At 41.0% G+C, this 22,028-nt stretch overlaps 1 protein-coding gene across 1 annotated transcript; it reads right to left on the reverse strand.

The window, feature by feature from the left end:
* Positions 1 to 5,502: 5,502 nt before the first annotated feature.
* Positions 5,503 to 11,934, reverse strand: LOC119741389 (neuromedin-U receptor 2-like). Its single transcript, XM_038217137.1, has 2 exons — positions 11,654 to 11,934; positions 5,503 to 6,742 (listed from the first exon to the last, which is right to left on the reverse strand). Exons 1-2 carry the CDS (start codon positions 11,932 to 11,934, stop codon positions 5,503 to 5,505), a joined length of 1,521 nt encoding a protein of 506 aa, XP_038073065.1.
* Between the last annotated feature and the right edge of the window lie 10,094 nt (positions 11,935 to 22,028).

Genomic DNA, 22,028 nt, shown 5'->3' on the forward strand with positions numbered 1-22,028 from the left:
AGAGCGCCCTCAATTGTTAGGAAGTTTGGTGGGATAATAGGATCCGCAGTGACCGTTTTAGCCAATTTTCGGCTAACTTTGACAGATTTTTTTTGTAAAAAAAAAACGAGTTTGACAGAAAATTTGACAGAATGGATTTTTTGGGCAGATTTCTGGCAGAATTCGGCAAAAATGGTTATTTGACCTAAAAAGATAGCAAATTTGAAAAAAAAGGTAGATTTGTGTAAAAATGCTTCAATCTTTTCAAACAAACCCTTGCAAAATAGGACAGGTTGCCTTGTCTATGTGCTGAGGTTCACCTGGAATCGGATTTCGTTGTGACGCAACCTCGTTTTGACTGAAATTTACGCTATTTCATAACACCTTATATGACTACATATACATATAAACATTATTACTTATAATGTAATTTGAAGCTTTTAATTAAGGTAATAGTACAACATCTGCATGTGATTTTAAATGTTTATAGTGTATTTCGAGTAATTCATGGGAATTTGGCAGATTTTTTGATAAATCTGACAGATTTTTGAAGTGCATTTAGCAGAATTTGGCCATGACCTTACGGTCACCCTGATAGGATCTGCTGGGTTTCGCCTTTCGCTCATACCCCCGCCCAGCTTTGCAGGGCGGCGGGGGACAACTTGGTTTCGCCTTCGCCTCCTGTTTGCAGGGGGCGCGGTGTGCACCTCACTGACGAGGGGAGGTTTCGCCTCAGTTTGAATATCACGAGCCTCGACTCCGTGTAAATGACTAAACGAAATCATTATTGAAATGATTTATTTATCATAATTCATGAAACATGATATTCCATTCAATGTTCAAACACTTTCAACAGAGGGACGCTCAAAAATGTTTTTATATTCTAATTATGGTAACTCATGTGGATGTGATTTTCTACGGATGCCAAATTTCCAGTGGGGGGGGGGGGGGACTGGGGGAGAACTTTTTTATGGGGGGCGTGCGCCCCCCCCCCCCCCCCCCCCCCCCCCCCCCCCCGAGCAACGCCGCTGCGGAGAGGATGCCAGATGTAGATTCGATGAAATCACGATGAAATGTCTCGAATGGCCGTGTTGCGCATACGATTCGATGGGCATCCCGGAGCCTGGAAATCAAGGACCGCTTTGCACGCAAAGGATTCAGGAGATTCCGATAAACCGGCAAAATTCTTCACGTTCGTATCGGGTCCGTGATGTTTTCTCCCTCGAATTTCATGGGAATATCTGTCATTCCCGTGCCATCCTGTGCCCAAAGAAAGTTTTTGGATAATCCTATGTAAGTACTGAACATGCAGGTGCTCAACTTCGCGATTGCAGAATGGGAATGTCTTCATCCGGGCTTTAAAATGGCGATATATACACCGCCATAATTATGTCGTTGCCATGTCTATACATTCCATCTTCAATAATCGCGACGTTTAATGAGCACTTGCATGTTCAGTACTTACATTTGAGGTTATCCAATTCCGTTGGCATAGGATATTTCATTCTTACGAAATTTGAGGGGAAACAGCGACCAGATACGAACGTGTACAGCGCGTCCCAAAGTACCCGCATCATTTTTTTTTTGCGAGGCTCTAGCGTCGCCGCGGAAACACGTACCGCCATTATTTTTTCATTTTAAAGCTTGGAATCTTAAATTTATCTCTGGTTAGTATTAGTTTGATTTTTGAAAGGGTTTTGAAATGATTTGTGTTCGAATAAAGGCATGTCAAAAACAAAAACAATCGATTTCAAGGAAAACCAATCATGCTCATTTTTTTCTAATGTGGAAACGGTTCATCATGTTCACGATGTGACGATCTCTTTGCCTTTTACTTTCTGTGTTTCCTATTCTATTCGATCCATGACGTGGCGTATCCAGAGGGGGGCAGAGGAGGCACTCTGCCCCCCGGCGGATTTTTTTCACAACATTTTTGTTCAGCAATTATTCCAATAAATGGTTAAAATGGTTATAGAGAGTTCTGACGTCAATCCCAAAAAAGAAAACCCCCTCAAAAACCATTACAATGCGCCATGAACTTGTATATAATTTGCAGTACACATACTTTTTTGGTCAGTTTTTGAAGAGCGCCCCCATTTGGAAGGTGGGTCCCCCCACCCCCACCCCCACTTTTTGAGTTTACGGAGGCCAAGTGTCCGGAGAAAAAAAAAGAGTCAACCTTTCGGCGCGGACGGTGCGGTTGCCCCCTGACATCCATAGCTGGATACGCCACTGATCCACGTATAATAAATAGACTGCACCTTAAATGAATTCACAATATTGTTCTTCGTTTCATGTTCAATCTTGAAATTCACGTGCAAGTATGTATCTATTCAAAAAGCGCGCTCAAAGTGTGACTCGAGTTTGTGACATCATCGATTTTCCTTGAAATCGGTTGAGTTTGTTTTCGACATACCTTTATTTGAACAGTTTCAAACTCATTTAGATATCAAACCAATACTCGCCAGGGATAAAGTTCAGATTGCGAGCGTTAAAATGGTAAAAAAAACAAACAATGGCGGTACGTGTTTCCGCGCACCGACGCTAGAGCCTCGCAAAAAAAAAGTTGCGGGTACTTTGGGACGCGCTGTAGAATTTCTGTTTATCGGACTTTCTGGATGGTCAATCACGCCCTTCTGAATGCTTTGCGTGCAAAACGGTAGGAGCCTTCAAAAGTCTCAAAAGTTTAAACATTTATTTGAAGAAAATATCCATAATTGCAGAGCGCAGTTACTCCTTTCAACACTCTTTAGAATTTGAAAAAAAAAATCTGTTTTCCGTCCCCCTCCGTAAAATCAACAATTTTCATCAACACTCACTCTAAGGTTGATGACTGTATAACTGGCAAAGAATACCAACTTCCAAGAAAACATAATAGAGTGAAAAAAAATCTCAAGATATCACCAGCAGAGCCCAATAATGGTCATGGCACTGCTTAACAGTTAGCAAAAAATGTAATGAAAGGAAATTGTGTATATGCTTACGGTTGCGCGCGCATGGAGATTTCTATATTTAGGCAACTGATTATTAAAGCAAATTGTTTCCTCTGGGGTTCAGCATGCTTTTGCTAGGTTCACTGCCTCGCAAAAACTGCCCTGGGTTGAGATTTACCCCAAGACGTCTGGCATCGCAGCTCTGCATGTTTTATAAAATCCAACACAACTTAGTAAACATCCAATTTCCACATATCATTCACCCGGCAACCTACTTCGGCAGACATGATCACCAGCTCAAATACAGCATTCCACAAGCAAACATGGACAGCTACAAATATTCTTTCTACCCACGTACCGTATACGACTCTGGAACCGACTGTCATCATCAGCAGTTTTGTCACCTTTTAGGCTAGCTGTCGGGCAGATGAGGCTTCCTATGGGTGCTAATCTGCTGTAGTCCATCAACCCATTGTTTCACCCAGCACCCTTACTATATATTCTTCGTCTTGGTTGGCCACCTTTCCTGTGGGTGCTAATCTGCTGTAGTTCATCAACCCATTGTATATATTGCACCCTTATTATATATTCATCGTCTTGGTTGGCCACCTTTCCTATGGGTGCTAATCTGCTGTAGTTCATCAACCCATTGTATATATTGCACCCTTATTATATATTCATCGTCTTGGTTGGCCACCTTTCCTATGGGTGCTAATCTGCTGTAGTCCATCAACCCATTGTATATATTGCACCCAGCACCCTTATTATATATTCTTCGTCTTGGTTGGCCACCTTTCCTGTGGGTGCTAATCTGCTGTAGTTCATCAACCCATTGTATATATTGCACCCTTATTATATATTCATCGTCTTGGTTGGCCACCTTTCCTGTGGGTGCTAATCTGCTGTAGTTCATCAACCCATTGAATATATTGCACCCAGCACCCTTATTATATATTCTTCGTCTTGGTTGGCCACCTTTCCTGTGGGTGCTAATCTGCTGTAGTTCATCAACCCATTGTATATATTGCACCCTTATTATATATTCATCGTCTTGGTTGGCCACCTCTTTCTTTCTTTATTTTCTTCATGCACCTTTGCCTGTGACGTCACATCTGCACCAAATCCCAGTGTAGGCTAGCAGTTTGCTGAATAGGGATCACACCTTTGAAGATTGAAGACTGCTGCTTACAATCTCCATGAAATTAGACGGAGGCTCTGTTAGCAGCAAAATCGTGTGCTTAGCAGGGGGTCCGCTCATAAGTCTGACGCCTCATAAGTCCGAAATTAAATTTCGGACTTATGAGGGGTCGGATTTATGATGCGTCGGACAAATGAGGCATAACATTTATTTATTCCGCCTCATATAGGTCCGACACCGCATAAGTCCGACGCCTCATAAGTCCGAAACTGCGTTTGTTCATTATCGGACTTATGAGGTGTCGGACCTATGAGGGGGAATTTATGCGTCATAAGTCCGATGCCTCATAAGTCCGAAATTTCGGACTTATGAGGCGTCGGACCTATGAGGCGTCGGACTTATGATACGGCCCCCTTAGCAGCGCCATAAAATTGAGCCCATTTTTTTAAACAATGGCCCTGTCATAATATTAACTTTTCACAAAACTTAACAGCTAACTCAATAATTATGTCACAATATTGCCATTTGCATGAAAAATGCATTATTAGATTAGGCTTTATTACTCACTAATTCTGTGCCACTCATTTTATTTTGTCATACATGTAAAACAGATTTAACAGCATTTGGCGTTTCATATTTGAAATGTTTCATTATGTGTCCTTCCTTTTACTTTCTTCTACAATTTAATAATGTTGAAATAGTTCACTCTACAACCCGATAACCATATTGAAATCCAACTCCTACAATGACACCAACTTCTGCTCAATATTAAACAAAACCACTCTATTTTTTTTCCAGGTCAAAATTTATTCGACACCCTCCAATGCTCTATGCCATTACAATCCAAGGCATTTCCCAATGCCCAACATCTTCACATTTGAACCAAACCACGAGAAGTTCACTTTATCTTAGTTACAATTACATCATGTACGTGCGCTAAAAAATTAAGCATGCTCCACTTTTCTATTGCAACATTTTCTCGGGAGTATATTCCACATTTTGTAACTGCCCCCGTTGCCCCCCCCCCCCCCGCGACGCTTATGTGCTTCAGAAAAGTTTGTGCAAACTAAACGGTTCTACGTAAAATTCAAGTCATGGACCCAGCAGTACGTGCATTCGTGTGTAATTGTCTACAATTCGTTACTTTGTTTAAACACATACTGTGGTTTATGTAAAACGTGCTCAAAACCCACTAAGTATGTGCAAGTATGTCTGCTGCGATGGGACTAAAACATTCCAAGTAGATTGTCAACGCTTAAGTTGAATGTACGCAGGTTATTATGAGACGATGTACGTCACGGAGTCCATGGTGTCGTGCCTCTGAAAAAGTCATGTGAACAGTCCTCAACCAATGCAATTTCTTATAACCATATCGAATATTGACCTACCGATTATAACTTGAGAAACCGTTCGCAGAAACTCAACTTAATTTGGAGTGGAGCAATGCTATGCTTATATGGATGAATTTGGTATGTCGTCCAGGTTTTCCTCGGACTTTTCACACTTAGGTCTACTTCTCTCAGTCACTTTAGAGGACACTGACATGTCACCAAGCGTCGGTCGTTCCGTGTCTTCTCTTCCACGCCGGCAGGTGCAGCCGAACGCCTGTAGGAAGGCCTCTCGGTACCTGATGTTTGTGCCGCTGTAGATGATGGGGTTGACAGCCGAGTTGAGGAGAGACAGGAAATAGGTGACAGGAACCAAGAAGGGGGCATCAGAAGGCTGGAGGACCTGACCAGTAGCCGCAGACAGAAAAGACAGCAGGTTGAGGGTGAGGACGCGAGGGGCTTGAAGCACGAAGAACACGATGCTGTTGACGATCAGCATGCGGGCGACTTGATTGCGGACCAGTCGACTCTTGGCATCGGTGTTGGAGGCAGATCGGCCGACGGCGCGCCGCCCCAATCGACGGACAATCTTGTAGTACAAGAAGCTGTTGACGATCAGCCCCAGAAACCAGACTACGACGTACAGGCAGTGAGCGTAGACGGCAACCCAGGGCTCGCCGGCCGTGCAGAACGACACGGTGTCTGGAAGGGAGTCGTACTGGCCATTGTCCGAGTCCGGCCACAGGACGCAGTAGACGCGCACGGTGATGAAACGCGAGCAGACGGACAGCGCGAGCGCTACAGACACTGTCCAGAATACCACCAGCAGGGCTGTAGTTCGTCCAGGACTGCTGGCCTGTCTGCTCTGCAGAGGACGGCAGATCGCGTAGAAACGCTCCAGGGCGACCAGAGTCACGATGGCGTTGGAGGCGAAGTTGGGAATGTCGAATGAGAAGAATAGTGCCGCGCACTCCAGCCACGACGACGTCTGGAAGTTGAAGACCACCGGGGTAGCGTAGTAGGACCAGCTGTAGAGACCCGGGTACAGGACCAGGCAAGAGATGTCAGCCAGTGCCAAGTTGGCCAGGTAGAAGTTGGTGATGGTCCGCATGTGTCGCACCTTGTAGATGGTGTAGAGGAACGCCAGGTTAGCCGGCAGACCGACCAGCCAGACGATAGGAAAGCCAATCCTCACGAGAAAGAACTCGGAGGCCGTTTGGAAAAATCTATTCCTCGTTGCTTCATCATTAAAATCAAGCAAGCCGGCAACTTCGTCACAAAAATCAGACTGGTTCAACGCAGCCATGCCGAGAAATTCTGAGGCTGTGTACTTGCACAATTCACCAAAAGCAAAACTTACGATGCTGTAAAAATATGATTATGGGTGCGGGAGCCAAACGGTCAAGTGATCATGTGTACTGCATGTACTACGGCTTTATAAAGAGCCTGAAAGTTCACCCCTGGTAAATCTTTACAAAGACAGATAGAGAGGGCAATAATTTAAGAGACGATCAGTTTGACGGTCAGTTTCACAGAGCGCCTTTCTGATTGGCCAAAGAATTGCAGCCTTAACGCAAAAGGATGGGAAACCACTGCGAATGGATGCAGTTAATTTTCCCCACGCAGGCGAATTGAATGTGAATTATATGTGGTCCTAAATTTGTTCAGTTGTTTTCCTTTTTTATCTCTCATTTTCTTACATTGCTACTTTAACTTTTGCAGGCGCGGATCCAGACTCAATTCTATAGAAAACATTAAAAATAATGCGAACACCCCCCGGTGCTGAAACTTGTCCGGAATGATCGAATTTGCTCTTAGTGTCGCATTAATTTACAAAAGGGCGCTCTTCTAGACGTCCATTGGTTACTCATGTCTGACATCAGGTGCAGTTCGACTTTTTAAAACTGTTGGGGCAAAACATATTCGAATAATTTGTCACGTTCTCAATCTTAACTGAAAAGAAAGGGACACAAGAAAGGCGTTTTTTATAACTATTAAGAGTTAAATTTCTCATTGGGATATAGTCGCGAGGCCATCGGATGGCAAAACAGCTTAACTCATTTGAAGCAGTGTTGTAGTCGAGTACTTTTTCCGAGTACGAGTACTTGCACTTCCGAGTACAAGGACAGGTCTCCGAGTACGAGTACTCATACTCGTACTTCCGAATGTAGCCATATGGCAAATGGTTCATTGTGCATAGTGGCCGAATCCCTGTCAGACTGATATACAGACCCAATCACCGCTGGCTGTTAAATTTGTTTATCCGGACGTGCACAGAGGAAAATCAGGAAACTTCGATTTCTCCGCAAGCCAACCAACCATATTAAACTGAAAGTATCGATAAAATAAGGCCGTGGTATTGTCAAGCTATACCAGTTTTTTCTCGAGTACTGCTGTTCGAGCACTGCTACTCGAGTACGAGTACTTTAATGATGAGTGCAATTTCGACATGTTGACTACGAGTACTTTGCTGCCCGAGTACGAGTACTGTCATTTCGAGAACGAGTAGTGCTTTGCCATTCGAGTACGAGTACGAGTTCGAGTAGTCTAAAAAAAAGTACTCCAGTAGCACTCGAGTACGAGTACCGAGTACGACTACTACAACACTGGTTTGAAGATAGCATGACCTATCTGACACTCTTTTAAAAAATGTTACCCGACTTCTTGATGGCGTCTTCAGTTTTCACGGTAAAACAAACTAACTCCGCTCAGTCCAAGGAAGATAGACTATTAGGGCCTATGCAAACAAAATACCCCAAACGGAAGAAAAATTTAGCATTACACATAGCATTAAGTCTAACTTAAGATATATATTGTTTTCACCAACAACTTATTAGAGTTAAGTATTTTTTTATAATTTACGGCCAAGATTTTTGATTCACAAACTATTTCCGAAACCGTCAACCATTTAATATTCTCAAAATTGAAGAAATGTAAAGCACAATATTCCTTATAATCACGCATTCATTCATTTACCAACCCAGTCATCACAAAAAGGCAAATATGCGAACTTCGATTCAATTTCTCAAAATGTTTTTTTTTTGTTCAAGTGTATTATACGTTTTGCCGTCCAAGGGCCGCAAGCTCTGCTGTCATTATTATTTTCACAACTATTTTTAAAGCCCTTTAAAACTTGTGTCAAGAGAATAGCAGATACGAATCCGTTTCTTGAAAGTGGAAAAAAACACCCATCAGATGCACTGTGTGTTGACCCTCCTGACTCGCAGCGCAAGGAACATGGGCCATTAGAAATCGATCTATACGGTAGACGCACAACACTCTTAAAAACAGTCTCGATAACATCACCATTTTACGTGTTTAGTTCACGGGGCACGCTATCGTGAAAATCCATCTCGCGTGAGATTGTTGAGATGGGTCCGGTCTGGTGAAGCGGCAAGTGTTTTTTCTTTTCCGGAGCGCACGTACCGCACCGTCCGCACGCCATTCGCTCGTTCGTACTCGCTTCATTTTCTAATGGTCACCATTATCCGCCCAACTTTGTGTACACCCACGACGCGTTGTAGCCGAGATGGGTGCAACCCTGCAAAAAAATTCCCATAGACACTAGTGCTAAATGCACATACTTCTAAACATTCAACTTTCTTTTAAAAATACTCAGAACTCTCACAGCTATTCAAGCGGCACAGAAAAATGATGATCAATGTGTCATCTTTCATTTCCTTTTCATTTTTGGGTGGGTTGACCATTGACTTTTCGAGATATTCTCACCCAAAGAAGACGACCCTTATTTTCCCCAAAGCGGACAAGTGGCCATTTTGAAAAACGATCCCTCCACAACATGGCAAAATAGCGTCACTTTCGAGCCCAATAGCATCCAAAATGCTCAGAGTTGGAAGCCCCAAGTCCGGGCCAGAGGTTCATTACCATATCTCTTCAATTCCCCAATTTTATGGCTCTCAAAACTCTCTAATATAGAATATTTTGAGGGTATAACTTTTATTCATGAGCTCGGCGGACGGATTTTTGGCCTATTTACAGGCCTGCACCCAGATGGACTTTTCCTTCACAACTGTCCCCTCACTGTAGGAGACCTATGGTCTCTGGAAGGGACTCATAAACAGCTCCAGCAGGAAGCTCCTTTTTCTTTTAAACAACTGTCTGGGGGTATTTACTTTTCTATGGGAGCACAGTTTATGGTCGCCCTTGAGTGGAGACTAGTACCATTCTGCGCGCGCCTCGAGGTCCAGGTGAAATGACGTGAACTTTGTCTTCCACTTGGCGCCTTCTGAGACAGCCAGTTCCTCGTCGATCCAGTCATTCAAGAGGTTGTAAAAGGGAGACTTTTAATTTTGTTTTTGACTGTGCCATTCTGAAATCGGTCTTAATGGTGTCTGGATGAACCAACACGGATGGTGGAGCAGGTCCCTGCCATAAAGTATAGACACGGGAAAGAATTTTTTTCTTTTATCGTGTCCATCCAGTACCCGGCAAATGGGAACAACATGGCGCAGCAAGATCGTACCCATGGGAACGAGGTTGATGCTGCATACATATAAACATGCGTTTGGGCTGCTGGTGTCAGCCTGAGGTACTAGGTCAACGCGCACAAGCGGGATACGCGGTAGGGCGCGCGCAGGCAGTTGCCGTGCAGATCTCAAGTGTGGCGGCTGTAAGCTTCGCTCGTACCTATACACGGTATGCACCGCTCAAACAGGGCGCTGGGAAGGACTGATTTTTGTTGTTGGATGTATGACGTGATTTCTTCGAGCCCTCATTGGATATAATCTGTTTGAACGATAACACGGGTCAAGCTTTCAGCCTGCGCATGACATGTGCACACAGAATGTACGTGCATTGGAGGCAGTAAGCTCCCCACAATGCCTTGCGCGCCTGTGTTTCTCCACAAAATTTTGTGAAAGAGATTAGCCCTTCCCAGCACGTTGTTTGTGCGGTGGGTACGAGCGAGCGTTCAAGCTGGCTCCGTGAAAACCGAAGCTCCAGATTCGAATAAGTGTTGTTCAAGATTACTGGGAAAAAACCTACAAGTTAGCTCACCGATTAATTGTGTGTTCCTTGTTCTGAAGAAGTGACTACAAAGCCATTGGAATTTTGTGTCTATAATTGTGCCTTATATTTTGTCCGTTAAACCCCGAAAATACCTATACTATTTGGTTGAATTTTAATCTTAACTTGCTTATAGTTTGATATATATAATATCATGATGATGTCACCAAAAGTTCCACCACTTCGAACTACAGTTTATGTTCATACCAAGTTTCATCCTCTTCACTTGAATAATTTTCGTTTGATTTGAGGCTTCTGTTTGCCTTTTGAATTCACATAACTGTGACTCTGGTAACCCCTGGTAACCCTGGAAGGAAACATGAGGCTAATTTTCCTTCGGAAATCAAAAATATCCATTAAGGCATGGTCTATCAGATCACAAAGTACGGACATGATTTTTCTCCATGAGTTACAAATGAACGAAGACGGTCATTTTGTAACTAAAATCACTTGTAATTTGAACCTGATGACGTCATCATGATGTCATAGAATATGCGCACGTTGGGATAAGGGTGGATTTTTGTTCCAAGTTTTAAGTTTATACCATGCACCATTTAGAAGAAAAGTGGCGGAGAATTTACCTCAAAAAAAAGAAAGGAAGAAAGAAAAACTGGAACAATTTCAAAACGGTGACCGGGTGGCACCCGATCACCCAACAATCAAGAACAAAGGAAAATGCTAGTTATAACTATGTCGACGCCTTACAAAAGGGTAGTACTGCAGTAGTGAAGTTTTTGTTTCAAGATCTTAACCAAATGTGACAAGTTTGAAACGCCTCCTTCTTATTCTTATGACCACTAATCCAAGCGGCGTGAAACACTACCGTTGTACTGGTGTCTTCTCGACACTTTTCCATGTTAGGCAAAAATGGAAAGAAAAAGTGCCCGTTTGGAAAGTTTTTGTTATTCAGGTGCTTAATGCGAAGGGCTGGAAAGAGCTGAGATCGTATTATCGTGTTCAAGACATCCTGATCCATTTCAAGTGTCTTCTGTGTCTCCAAAGTCCTAACGAAGTGTTTCAAGAAACGGAGAGTCTGTTCTGTTGGACGGTAAAAGGCCAAACCCGCATTGTATATGTCAAACTTATCACTATGGTAAGCGATATCGAAATCGCCTTCGAAGTAAGGAAAAGGGTCTCGGAACCAGAAAGTGTCGGCATCAAGAAAAAACACTTCATATCCACGCTGTACAAATTCTAGTATATATGTCGGTCTGCGATTGACGAATTTATTGTAGTCACCGGTTCCATACTGAAGGTAGCGGACGTTCTTGCTGTCCATTTTGACACCACTGATGTCGTGTGGTTTAATGACTTGCAGTCCCGGATGAGGGTGCAACGATAGCTCCTTGAACGATTGCTCATCTTCTGCGATCACTACGACGTCGGGACGAGCACTTGTTCTCTCGATGCTCATCAACAAGTTATGGGTGAAATCCAGGAATGCTTCGTTGGTTGTGGTCAGGACGAGTCTTGGAACATGCAGAAGCTTGGTTGTAGGCACAGGCTGTGCAGGCAAGGACTGTAGGCCCATTGGATTACTCGACTGCTTGGATGACAACCAAACAACTGTGAAGAGGCAAGTAATGATGTGCGCACAGGTCAGGTCATAAGTGTACGACAAGGGTGACTACAGTCTATGTTCCCGACACCCCTATGTACCCCTGTGTTCCGACAGCCCTATGTTCCGGTTAGGGTTAGGGTTAGGGTTAGGGTTAGGTGTGTGTCGGAACATAGATGTGTCGGAACACAGGTGTGTAACCATCCAAAGTTTACCTACAAGAGCAGGGATGAATACTAACTAATAAGGAATGCCTTTGTCACACAGCATTTGAAAGGTTGTAATTTGGTTTGGCTATGGAGGACTTATGAGGATTCGTGATAGACTCGAGTTTTACCTCGAATAAAAGACTCATTTTTCCTATTCCTATTTGTTTTTAGCAAAAGTTATCTTATTGAATGAGCCACCCGGCGAAAAAAAAATTGGTCCACGTTTAATTAAGGAAAATAATCAAACTTCAAATTATAGATCTTCCCGTCCAATTTTGCAACACGTTCATTCAATCAGATTATCATAAAAACGGGCAAGTGTTTTCACACTCGATTCAATTTAATAAGTGGAAGGTAGGCAGCAAATCACGTAACTTGTGAATTTCTTTCGTGGGCTTTGGATTCAGTCATGCTCACTTTACAAAAGTAACCGTTCAATGAAATTGGGCGGTTGAATAAGCAAGAAATTACGGTGTTATGTTACATGTAAAACAGGATCTAAAATGACACGGCTTTTAATGGAATGTACTTTTGAAGGAATGTGACTTACAACGGAACGTACAACTATTTCAATGACATTATGAATGCCTGGGATGGAACAAAGAAAAATGCACTTCAGAACTTAAAAAATATGTAAAGTATCAAAGTGATATATATTATAATAACGGAGTCTTATATAGCGCACGTATCTACCAACAATTAGTACTCAAGGCGCTGGAAATTATGTCTCCCATATTATGTTTTGTACGCGAATTGGGGACCTTCTGGAATTGGAGACCCTATTTTCCTCTATTGTTCAACATCCCCTATTGTATGCAGAAACAAACTCACACACACAAATCACAAAAGGCATTTTTGAAAACATTCATGCGAAATCGAATGGTATTTAACTGCGAATTGAAACCGCATTCGAAACTGACTCTCTGAAACCTAATGAAATGTAATGAACATTCTGTCAGATCGAATGAACAAGTTACGAAATCGGACGGGAAAAATCCATATTTGCGACTCGACAATAGGTAAGCTCTGGCAGGGTAGACTGGTTCCCGCTTCCCCCATCGAAATTGGCAATGACCGGGACCAGACTACTCACAGAGCGAATTATGTTTGTGCGCAGAAGAAAATAAAAGCCTTGTTTCAAAGGATTACAGACGACCAATATAGAAACAAAAGGTGTTGTCGTTAAGATTTTGTCGGACAATTTTGGAAAATGTGCATTTGAATTTGTAAAACATAAATTCAATTTGGCGCTGATTTTGAGAACGACGTATATGTGGGTTTCATTTTCGCAATAACTAGCATTCGATTTCATGTTGTGTCATTCAAATAAATGAATGTGCACAACGTTTCATTTACAGGATTACAAATACGTGATTAGGCTTTCGGTTTGACGGATGCAATCTAATTCGCAAAAAAAAAAAAGATTTGTTATTGTGACACGGGCTGAATTGAACATTCTTTTTCATATATGTCATAATTTAAATTCGCAATGTTTGCATTCAATTTAGATAAAGTATACATCCTATACAAATCATGATACAGCTTTGACTGATTCATTGATTAATCAATGTACTTGTAGGCCTAATTGATCATTAATGTGTTAGTTGTTATGTACACAAAGGGCTATTTGAAATAGGCAAATGACATGTTAAAAAGATAAAAATCTTACCAAAATAAAATCAATCACAATAATCTTGTAGGCATATTTTTGGGACGGTAAAAGGAAACTTTGTTGTTTCTTTGTCTTATTTGCATTTTAATGTCTTTCTGTATTTCTTAAAGTTCTCTCTAATGTTATCAGTTCGATTGCTTGGTTATATGATGCGATTGTGGCAAATTCTGAGCAAAAAAGAACGATTGTCTTCATCTTAGGTTTTTATGTAGGATTTATTACAATAGTTGGCATGTTTTGAAAGACTACACCACTTTGGTTTAGCTCAATCATCATGAATATTAAAAAATTCAACCATTCAATCAAATATTCCTCATATGTTACTTTGTGAACAAATAAATGAATTCCGGTGCTTGACCAGGCATACGTTAAATCACAGTGCGCAGGAAATCGGCTGCACATTTAGCGAAATAGATTGATGATAAATTAAAATGAATAGAGATTGCGACGGGGCATTCGATTTCGCGCTAAAATGAAATGTCAATATACCAAATTCAGCGCACATTCGGGAAATCGTACGCTGATTTCTTACGACTGAATGCACCTTCATGGAAATAGAATTATCATTCGTTGAATAGAAACAGGGATTTGAAACGTTCATTCTATTTCGCACGAAAACGAATGCTTCTTTCACATATTCTTGTACACATTTTCCGAAATTGTCCGGGAAAACCTAGATTAAACATAAAAGTTAAAAAAAAACATGTTCAGAGGGAAAATTCGAATTCGTTAAACAGCTCGGATAGTCATCTTTCACTTGAGTGTTATAATTGGTTTGGTGCGTGCGCACGCGCTCCTTATGGACTGCCATTTTAAACTGCTACATGTGCCTTGAAAATAAACTTACACCAAAAACACAAACGTAAATTCAAAACAGCGATTAAGATTTGAATAAACTTACTGCACAAAGTGACACTGAGAAAGCCCCAAGCTGTGAGGAGAAAATACGCTCGTGTAGCTGAAGGATTCTTCATGGCTCCCGCTTCCGAGGCAAAACGTTAGGAAACTAAAATTAGGGAAAAAATGAAAAGAAACTTGAACAGAACAGAATATTTACAAATGTTTCATGTGTTGTCTTTGGTTCAGAGATTGCAACGTGCCTCAGGCAAGGGCGGATCCAGAACATTATGTTTTTGGGGGGAGGCCCAAAAAATAAATTTGGTTCCCAAAAATTGGGTCCAAAAATTACGGCGTGTGGTGCGGGGCCTGCTCAAGGGCCCCGAAAAAAAATTGGGACTCTAGATGCTCTGTGGTGCGATCTGAGGCAATTTTTGACCACTTTAACATTTTCTTTTTGAGGAAAAGATGGTGGAGTACGCTGTGCCTGCCTTTATTGCGACGTCACTTTAGAAAAAAATCTCACATGATATTTTTTTGGCACTGTTTGATTTTAGTGTAGCTGGTTGCAAATCAACGATGCTCAGTCATTGATACAAGCGAAGTATTTTTGTAAAGCTGCTAAACCACCTTAAAAGATTCAACCGAATATTTGTTCAAATTGTAGGTTTTCCTGTAATATTTCACACTTTGCTCATTCGGTCATGCAAAAAGGCAAGCGTTTTTACACCACTTTCAATTTAGCGAAAGTTCAAAACATTTCAGGTTATCTTCATTCACTTGCAAAAAGTAGGCAGCATATTATGTAACTTTTGCATTTAATTTCGTCAGCTTATAGGGGATTTCAATTCCGCTTGGGAATTCAATTTGGCGCATTCGTTTACAAAATTAACACGTGTTTAATGAAATTGGGCAGTTGCATTTGCAAGATATTTTAAACATGTAATTTAATAAAGGAATGTATAGCTATCTCAAAGAAAAAATAGAAGGAAATATTAGAAAAAATGCTTAACGGAAATAAAAAAAAAATGTAAAGGGTCAAAGTGATAGAAGTAAATAAATGTTGGCCGAAAAAATACTGTGTAAAAAGACAGATTTTGATATGCCGACCAAGAGACCAGTTTGTTATTGGTATGATCACTTTGTGGAAATGTCCCCTAAATAAAAAGATAATCAAAATCCTATAAATTTCTGTCAACGAAACTGATAATTTTATCACCAATAAGAATTCTATTTAGCGACATGTAAAATGCCAAATTAAATAGACTCCAAATTCCATTGCACTTTCGTTCAAAATGAATAGGCTTACCGGTATTTAAAATTCGCCGACTCTGTTCAAAATTTAAAAAAAAATATATATATAACGAACAAACGATTGTGATTTTCTTGCTCAAATTTTTTTTACCACATCTGAAAACATTTAAAAGAAATCGATTGGTCTTATTGAAAACTAGAAACCGTATTCGCACCCGACTCTCTGAAACCTCTCCCTGTGTTTCTCCCTATGTGACGCACTTTTATTATAGGTTTTCCCGAAAAAAAAATTTAAAACATTTTTTTCATTCAAATTTACCTCTAACATTCAATTTCGTCCGAGACAAATTTCACACGCTTTTAACAAAACCATTTTAGTCATTTACCATTCAATTTCAAAGCACCCTCTTTAGACACCGGGTCGAGAATATTCGTCATTACAGATCAAATCCGTCCAAGCTGTTGCCGAATGGCAGCATTCAGAGATCAAATTCGTCTTATATAAATCAATTAGACGAATTTGATTTCCGAATAACACGGTTTGGCGTAAACGAGACGAAATCGAATACCCCAGGACGAAAACGTGTGCTCATTGTTTGAATTTGCTTGAACTGAATTTGAAGTCGTCTGACAAAAGACGAAATTAAACATTGAAAGTGCACTTAATCGATGTTCCTGGACGAATTTGAATATTAGAAACGGTGAATTATGATGATCAATGTTTTAAAATAGCCGGGAAAACCTATATTACAACTTCGATAAAAAATCTGCCAAATGAGACACGATTTTATAAGCTCACCCAGCTTTTGTCAACGTTGAAATCGAATCAATTGTGTGTTGACACGAGAGCAGACAGAAATGTCTCTGAAACCTCTGTGCGATTGAATGAACAATTTGCGAAATTGGAAGGAATCGGAAGAGATAATACTTTAATAGTTACCCCGAATTTTCCTCCGAACAAAGCTTCTTTATTACTCCTTTTGTGACGCGCTGTTTAGTATAACAACTTCGTTAAAATCTGCTTAATGAGGCACAATTTTATAAGCTCACCCAGCTTTTGTCAACGTTGAAATCGAAACAATTACGTGTTACCATGAGAGCAGATAAAAATTGGCTGTAAACCATACCAGATAGAATGCCGTTCAGCCACCATGTGGGATATTTCACGCAGAAATATGTACATAAGGCCACACTTTTTATTTTTAGGAATAATTTTTCTTTAAAGGAGGCAAATTTCAGAGGATGGAATAAAAATGAAAGTAAAATTCCTCTGATATCTGGTTTTTGTGTGTGTGTGTGTTAGTATATATTAATCATTTCTGGTAATAAAAGCAAAGATTCCTCAGAGGCGTCCTATAGGCACTGAATAAACCCGTAGAGAGTAGACAATGAGAAGAAATTACAGTTTTAGAGGTAGGAGGGAAACCCAGAATGATGTTCTAGGGAAACCCACGGAATCAGGTAGGGACTGAAAATTAAAACCCAATTCACAAGTTGGCCCATGCATGATTCGAACCGGCGGGTGACAATGGTAAAGTCGAGGAAAGAACCGATTCGCCAACCTGATTACTAGATGCACTATACCAGCTTGACAAGGGTTGCCTTGTCATATTCAAATTATAATACATATGAAACAAATATGTCCTATTAACTCTTTAAGACATTTTTCAGTGTTAATTGTTTTCTCTTTTTGCGAAATTAATGTGACACTCAGTTTAAACAATAACTGCAGCTTTGCCCAATGAACATTAACCTTATTATTCATTTTTGCCAAACAATATTCAAGCAAACGTTTACTTCCCCCAGTATTTGTTTTTCTTTTCACCGCCCAAATTTCTGTTGACTTAGAGCAACTGAAACAAAAATCGGGATTTTGGATATAGTGGTTAACGCACACACTCATTAACGACAGCAAAGTCCAGACAAGAGGCATTTAGGGAAAAACAACAAGACTAATGTACCACATGTCTGCTACCCCCACCCACCCTCTTAATTAAACCCCCACCCCCTTAACCAAAGTTGCATTCAGCCCTGATTTACTTACAATTTTGTGCATACAGTATGCTTACACTTTTTTTGCTGTTATGTACTTATAATCAATAAAGATATCCCAAAATAGACAATTGAGGGGCACTATAGGTCCTGAAATCCCCGAAAATTTCATGTTTTGGATTGTTTACTTAGCCTATTTCAAACATCTGGTTGAAAGGAAACCAACCTAATGTCTTACCGTTCCCGAGAAAAGACAAAAAAAAACCCGTTTGTTAACATCGGACACGATGGATTACAAATACGTTTTTCGTGTCGTTCTCTACGAAAGCCCTGTAGTGCCTTCAAGTATATATTTTGTCCAAGTTCGTTTTTATGAGATACATTTTCTCGAAGTTCGTTTTTATGAGATTTATTTTACGGAGTTACAGAGTTTTATGAAGTTACGGAGCCCCTAAAGGGACATCCAAAATTATTTCCCTATCTCGTGCGCACGACATAATATCTCGTGCGCACGAGATAATTATCACGTGCGCACGACATATATCTCGTGCGCACGAGATAATTATGTCGTGCGCACGAGATATTATGTCGTGCGCACGAGATATTATGTCGTGCATACGAGATAATTTTTTTTTTGGATGTTCCTTTAGGGGCTTCGTACCTGACACGCTGCTTTCGTTACACACAAACTCGTCCGCTGCACGTGCAGCAAGCTCCGTTAATACTTATAATTATCTCGTGCGCACGAGATATATGTCGTGCGCACGAGATATATGTCGTGCGCACGTGATGATTATCTCGTGCGCACGAGATATTATGTCGTGCGCACGAGATAAGGAAATAATTTTGGATGTCCCTTTAGGGGCTCCGTAACTTCATCAAAACATAACTCATAAAAACGAACTTCGAGGAAATGTATCTCATAAAAACGAACTTCGAGAAAATGTATCTCATAAAAACGAACTTCGAGAAAATGTATCTCATAAAAACGAACTTTGGGAAAAATGTATCTCATAAAAACGAACTTTGACAAAATATATCTCATAAAAACGAACTTTGGGAAAAATATATCTCATAAAAACGACCTTGGACAAAATGTATCTCGTAAAAACGAACTTTGGGAAAAATGTATCTCATAAAAACGAACTTCGACAAAATATATCTCATAAAAACGAACTTTGGGAAAAATATATCTCATAAAAACGAACTTGGACAAAATATATACTTGATGGCACTACAGGGCTATCGTAGTTCTCAGTGTACGATATACACGTTGTGTGTCTCGGGAACAGCGGTGACTAATCACCAATGCACAAAATATGGTTTCTTCAACGTCCGCAAAAGGCGACCACTTTACGAATGAAATCACAACTAGCATCCAAACGAGCTCGTTCTTTTTCATCCTTAGTCATAACAAGGGCGGATCCAGAACACAATTTTGGGGGGGGGGGCCAAAAAAAATGTTGGTCCCCCCAAAAAAAAGTGGGTCTAAAAAATTACGGCGTGGGGTTCGGGGCCCGTCAGGGCCCCGAAAATTTTTTGGATTCTAGATGCTCTGTGGTGCGATCTGAGGCAATTTCTGACCACTTTAACCAATTTTTTTGAGGAAAAGATGGTGGTGTACTCATTCCCTGCCTTTATTGCGATGTCACATTAAAAAAAAAAAAAAAATTGGTTTCGTTTTGGGGGGGGGGGGGGGGGGGGCATGGCCCCCTTTGCCCCCCCCCCCTGGATCCGCCCTTGAGTCATAATAGTGAATGACTGCGAAAATGACAAACTCGGCTTGGTAAACATACACGACACAAGCCCTTTAATCAGAATGCTTGCACTCTTTAAACGGTTGTGGCAAAAAGTGTTTTATACCAACACACCTGTTTTCTCCAATAGGAAAGTTTGTTTTATTTTCATTTTGTTTGCAGTAGACCGTATCATACCGTATTTCAGTCCAGTGAGAATAGACGAGGACCCGGATATATTAGTTAACAGGCAAATTTGGTGGCAAAGTGTTTATTGGGACTTTAGTTATCGCCCAAAACAATTTCAACCTTGGGTAAACAGGTTAATTAATCTTTAAAGAAAAAATCAATGCACACGTATTTCCGATTCCTAAACGAAATCCCTCCCCTTTGAATAGTTTGGCAAACTTGCGAGTTTTTGAGATTAAAATAATTTAAATGGCAAAGGTGCAAACGTTATGAAAGATATGACAAAACTATTATTCAATGAGCGTTTTATGAACGTCACTGTTATCATCGCCATTGTGATAATTTGGGGAAAGAGATGGCCGTAATAGATGCTGAAAAACTGATTCCATTTTTATCTGCTGAATGACCTTTTAAAGTGGCGTAACGGGGAGGGGGCATCGGGTCACGCCCCCATTGAGGCCGCCCCCCCCCCCCCATTGAGGCCCCCCGACAGAAATTACCTTTAAATGTTCAAATCTTAGTGAGTGTACCTTCTGAAAAGAGGCCACGTCCATCCTACCTGAGTGCTCAAATGCAACTTGCATTGAAGCATTTAAACTAAAAAAATTGCAAAAACTTATCAAGAAAACCACCACCCTGTAGTGACTGCCTACCATTTGGCGTGTATTAAAACTTAAAACTCAAAACAATCGGTTACAGAACAACCCAATTTTTGTCAGTTGCAGTTTTCACCCTTTCTTGGGTAAAATTAAGCCAGGCATTTTGTTTTAGCGCTGTTTTACTCGCTCGATAAATAAACAAATGTATGGAGGCCAATTCACAGAAAGCAATAGCTTGTCAGATGTTCTGACGGGTTCGCGGGTGATATTGGTTGGTCGTGATAGCGCCCTCTCCGCGGCGGCGGGTTTTTGCGGCGGCGGGTTATCGCCAACCTCGTCTCCCGGGTGTCGAACAGTACGCGCCCATCACTACCTGCTCTCTCACCCTGGTATTGGATCATTTACATGTGCAAGATTTTTGAACACGTATGCAAATGAGGAACAGTCATGGCGCCATTGATATGCGTTACACATTAGCGTTTGTTTTTGTATGCGGTGTCTGAGATACAAACAGAGTCAATTAGTCGCAGCGCGAGCACGGCGTGAGTAACGAAAACACGATGTAACTGTAATATTGAGACAACATGCAGTATCATAATTAATATGAGCAAATTGGAAAAGGAAATTAGTATTTTCGAGAAGGCGTGGACGAATGATTGCGAAAACACGTACTGCACGTTGTGAATAATAGCACCAAGTACACTATAAAAATCCATTACTATTGCGGTATCGAATCAGGATACAGGAAGAAAGTTTCCTATCCAGGGCTTACTATTGGAAACTAGGTTGGAAATAAAGTGAGCACTGGGGACGAGGTTGGGTTATAGCGTACCAAACAATAACAGCGTCTAGCCCCTAGACTAATTGTATATAGACTTTTCGTCAAGTGCTGACGTTACCAGTCAGGTTTGCATTCATAAACCCATGCCTGGTTAGCGCAGCAGCATTGTCCTGAGATATTATATCTAACACTCGAAAAACAAAATGGCTTTATACTTTTGTATTCCTTGGAGGTTATCAGTGTTACGAAACCTTTGCTTTGTTTCCCAATGAAATATCCACACCAGTTTATTTTGGTGAACCGGTTATAACCGGTTATATCTCTGATTAACACTTCCTTGAGCGCTCGTTTTTCCATTTTTAAACGTAATACATTTTTGTTATGTAGTGATTAGAAATAATTTATTTACTTTGCCCATAAGGTCAAATGAGGGCGCTGTTTGAGTTAACCGGTCAAACTTCCACGATTTTGTTGGGGGGTTATGAGGATATAGAAATAGTAAGTTCATCAGCTAAGTAAGGGGATATTTTGACGATAATTGATAACTAAGGGGTTCTATCTCTCATGAAGTGCTGTATTCTCAAAAGTAAATTTCTTTTATTGTAAAATATGTGAATGTAGGATAGAGCACATGCAGTGGCGTAGCCATGAATTTTTCACGGAGGGGGGCGCTGGGGGGCTGAAACATTTCATGGGGGGGGGGGCGTCATGTAGATCAATAATAATTTTTTTAGAAACTCATAATCTCAGTGGGGGGGGGGGGGGGGGGGGGGGGCGACTGGGGGGGGGGGGCGACAA

Source organism: Patiria miniata, unplaced genomic scaffold (assembly GCF_015706575.1).
Source record: "Patiria miniata isolate m_02_andy unplaced genomic scaffold, ASM1570657v1 HiC_scaffold_5, whole genome shotgun sequence".
NCBI classification, from domain to species: domain Eukaryota; kingdom Metazoa; phylum Echinodermata; class Asteroidea; order Valvatida; family Asterinidae; genus Patiria; species Patiria miniata.

Bases quoted from the DNA above. Each gene is read 5' to 3' on its own strand.
- LOC119741389 (XM_038217137.1), bottom strand. From the start codon at position 11,934: ATGGGCCTACAGTCCTTGCCTGCACAGCCTGTGCCTACAACCAAGCTT. The intron at 6,743-11,653 runs GTATGGAACCGG...ATATTTTTACAG, and splicing joins AAGAACGTCCGCTACCTTCA to CATCGTAAGTTTTGCTTTTG.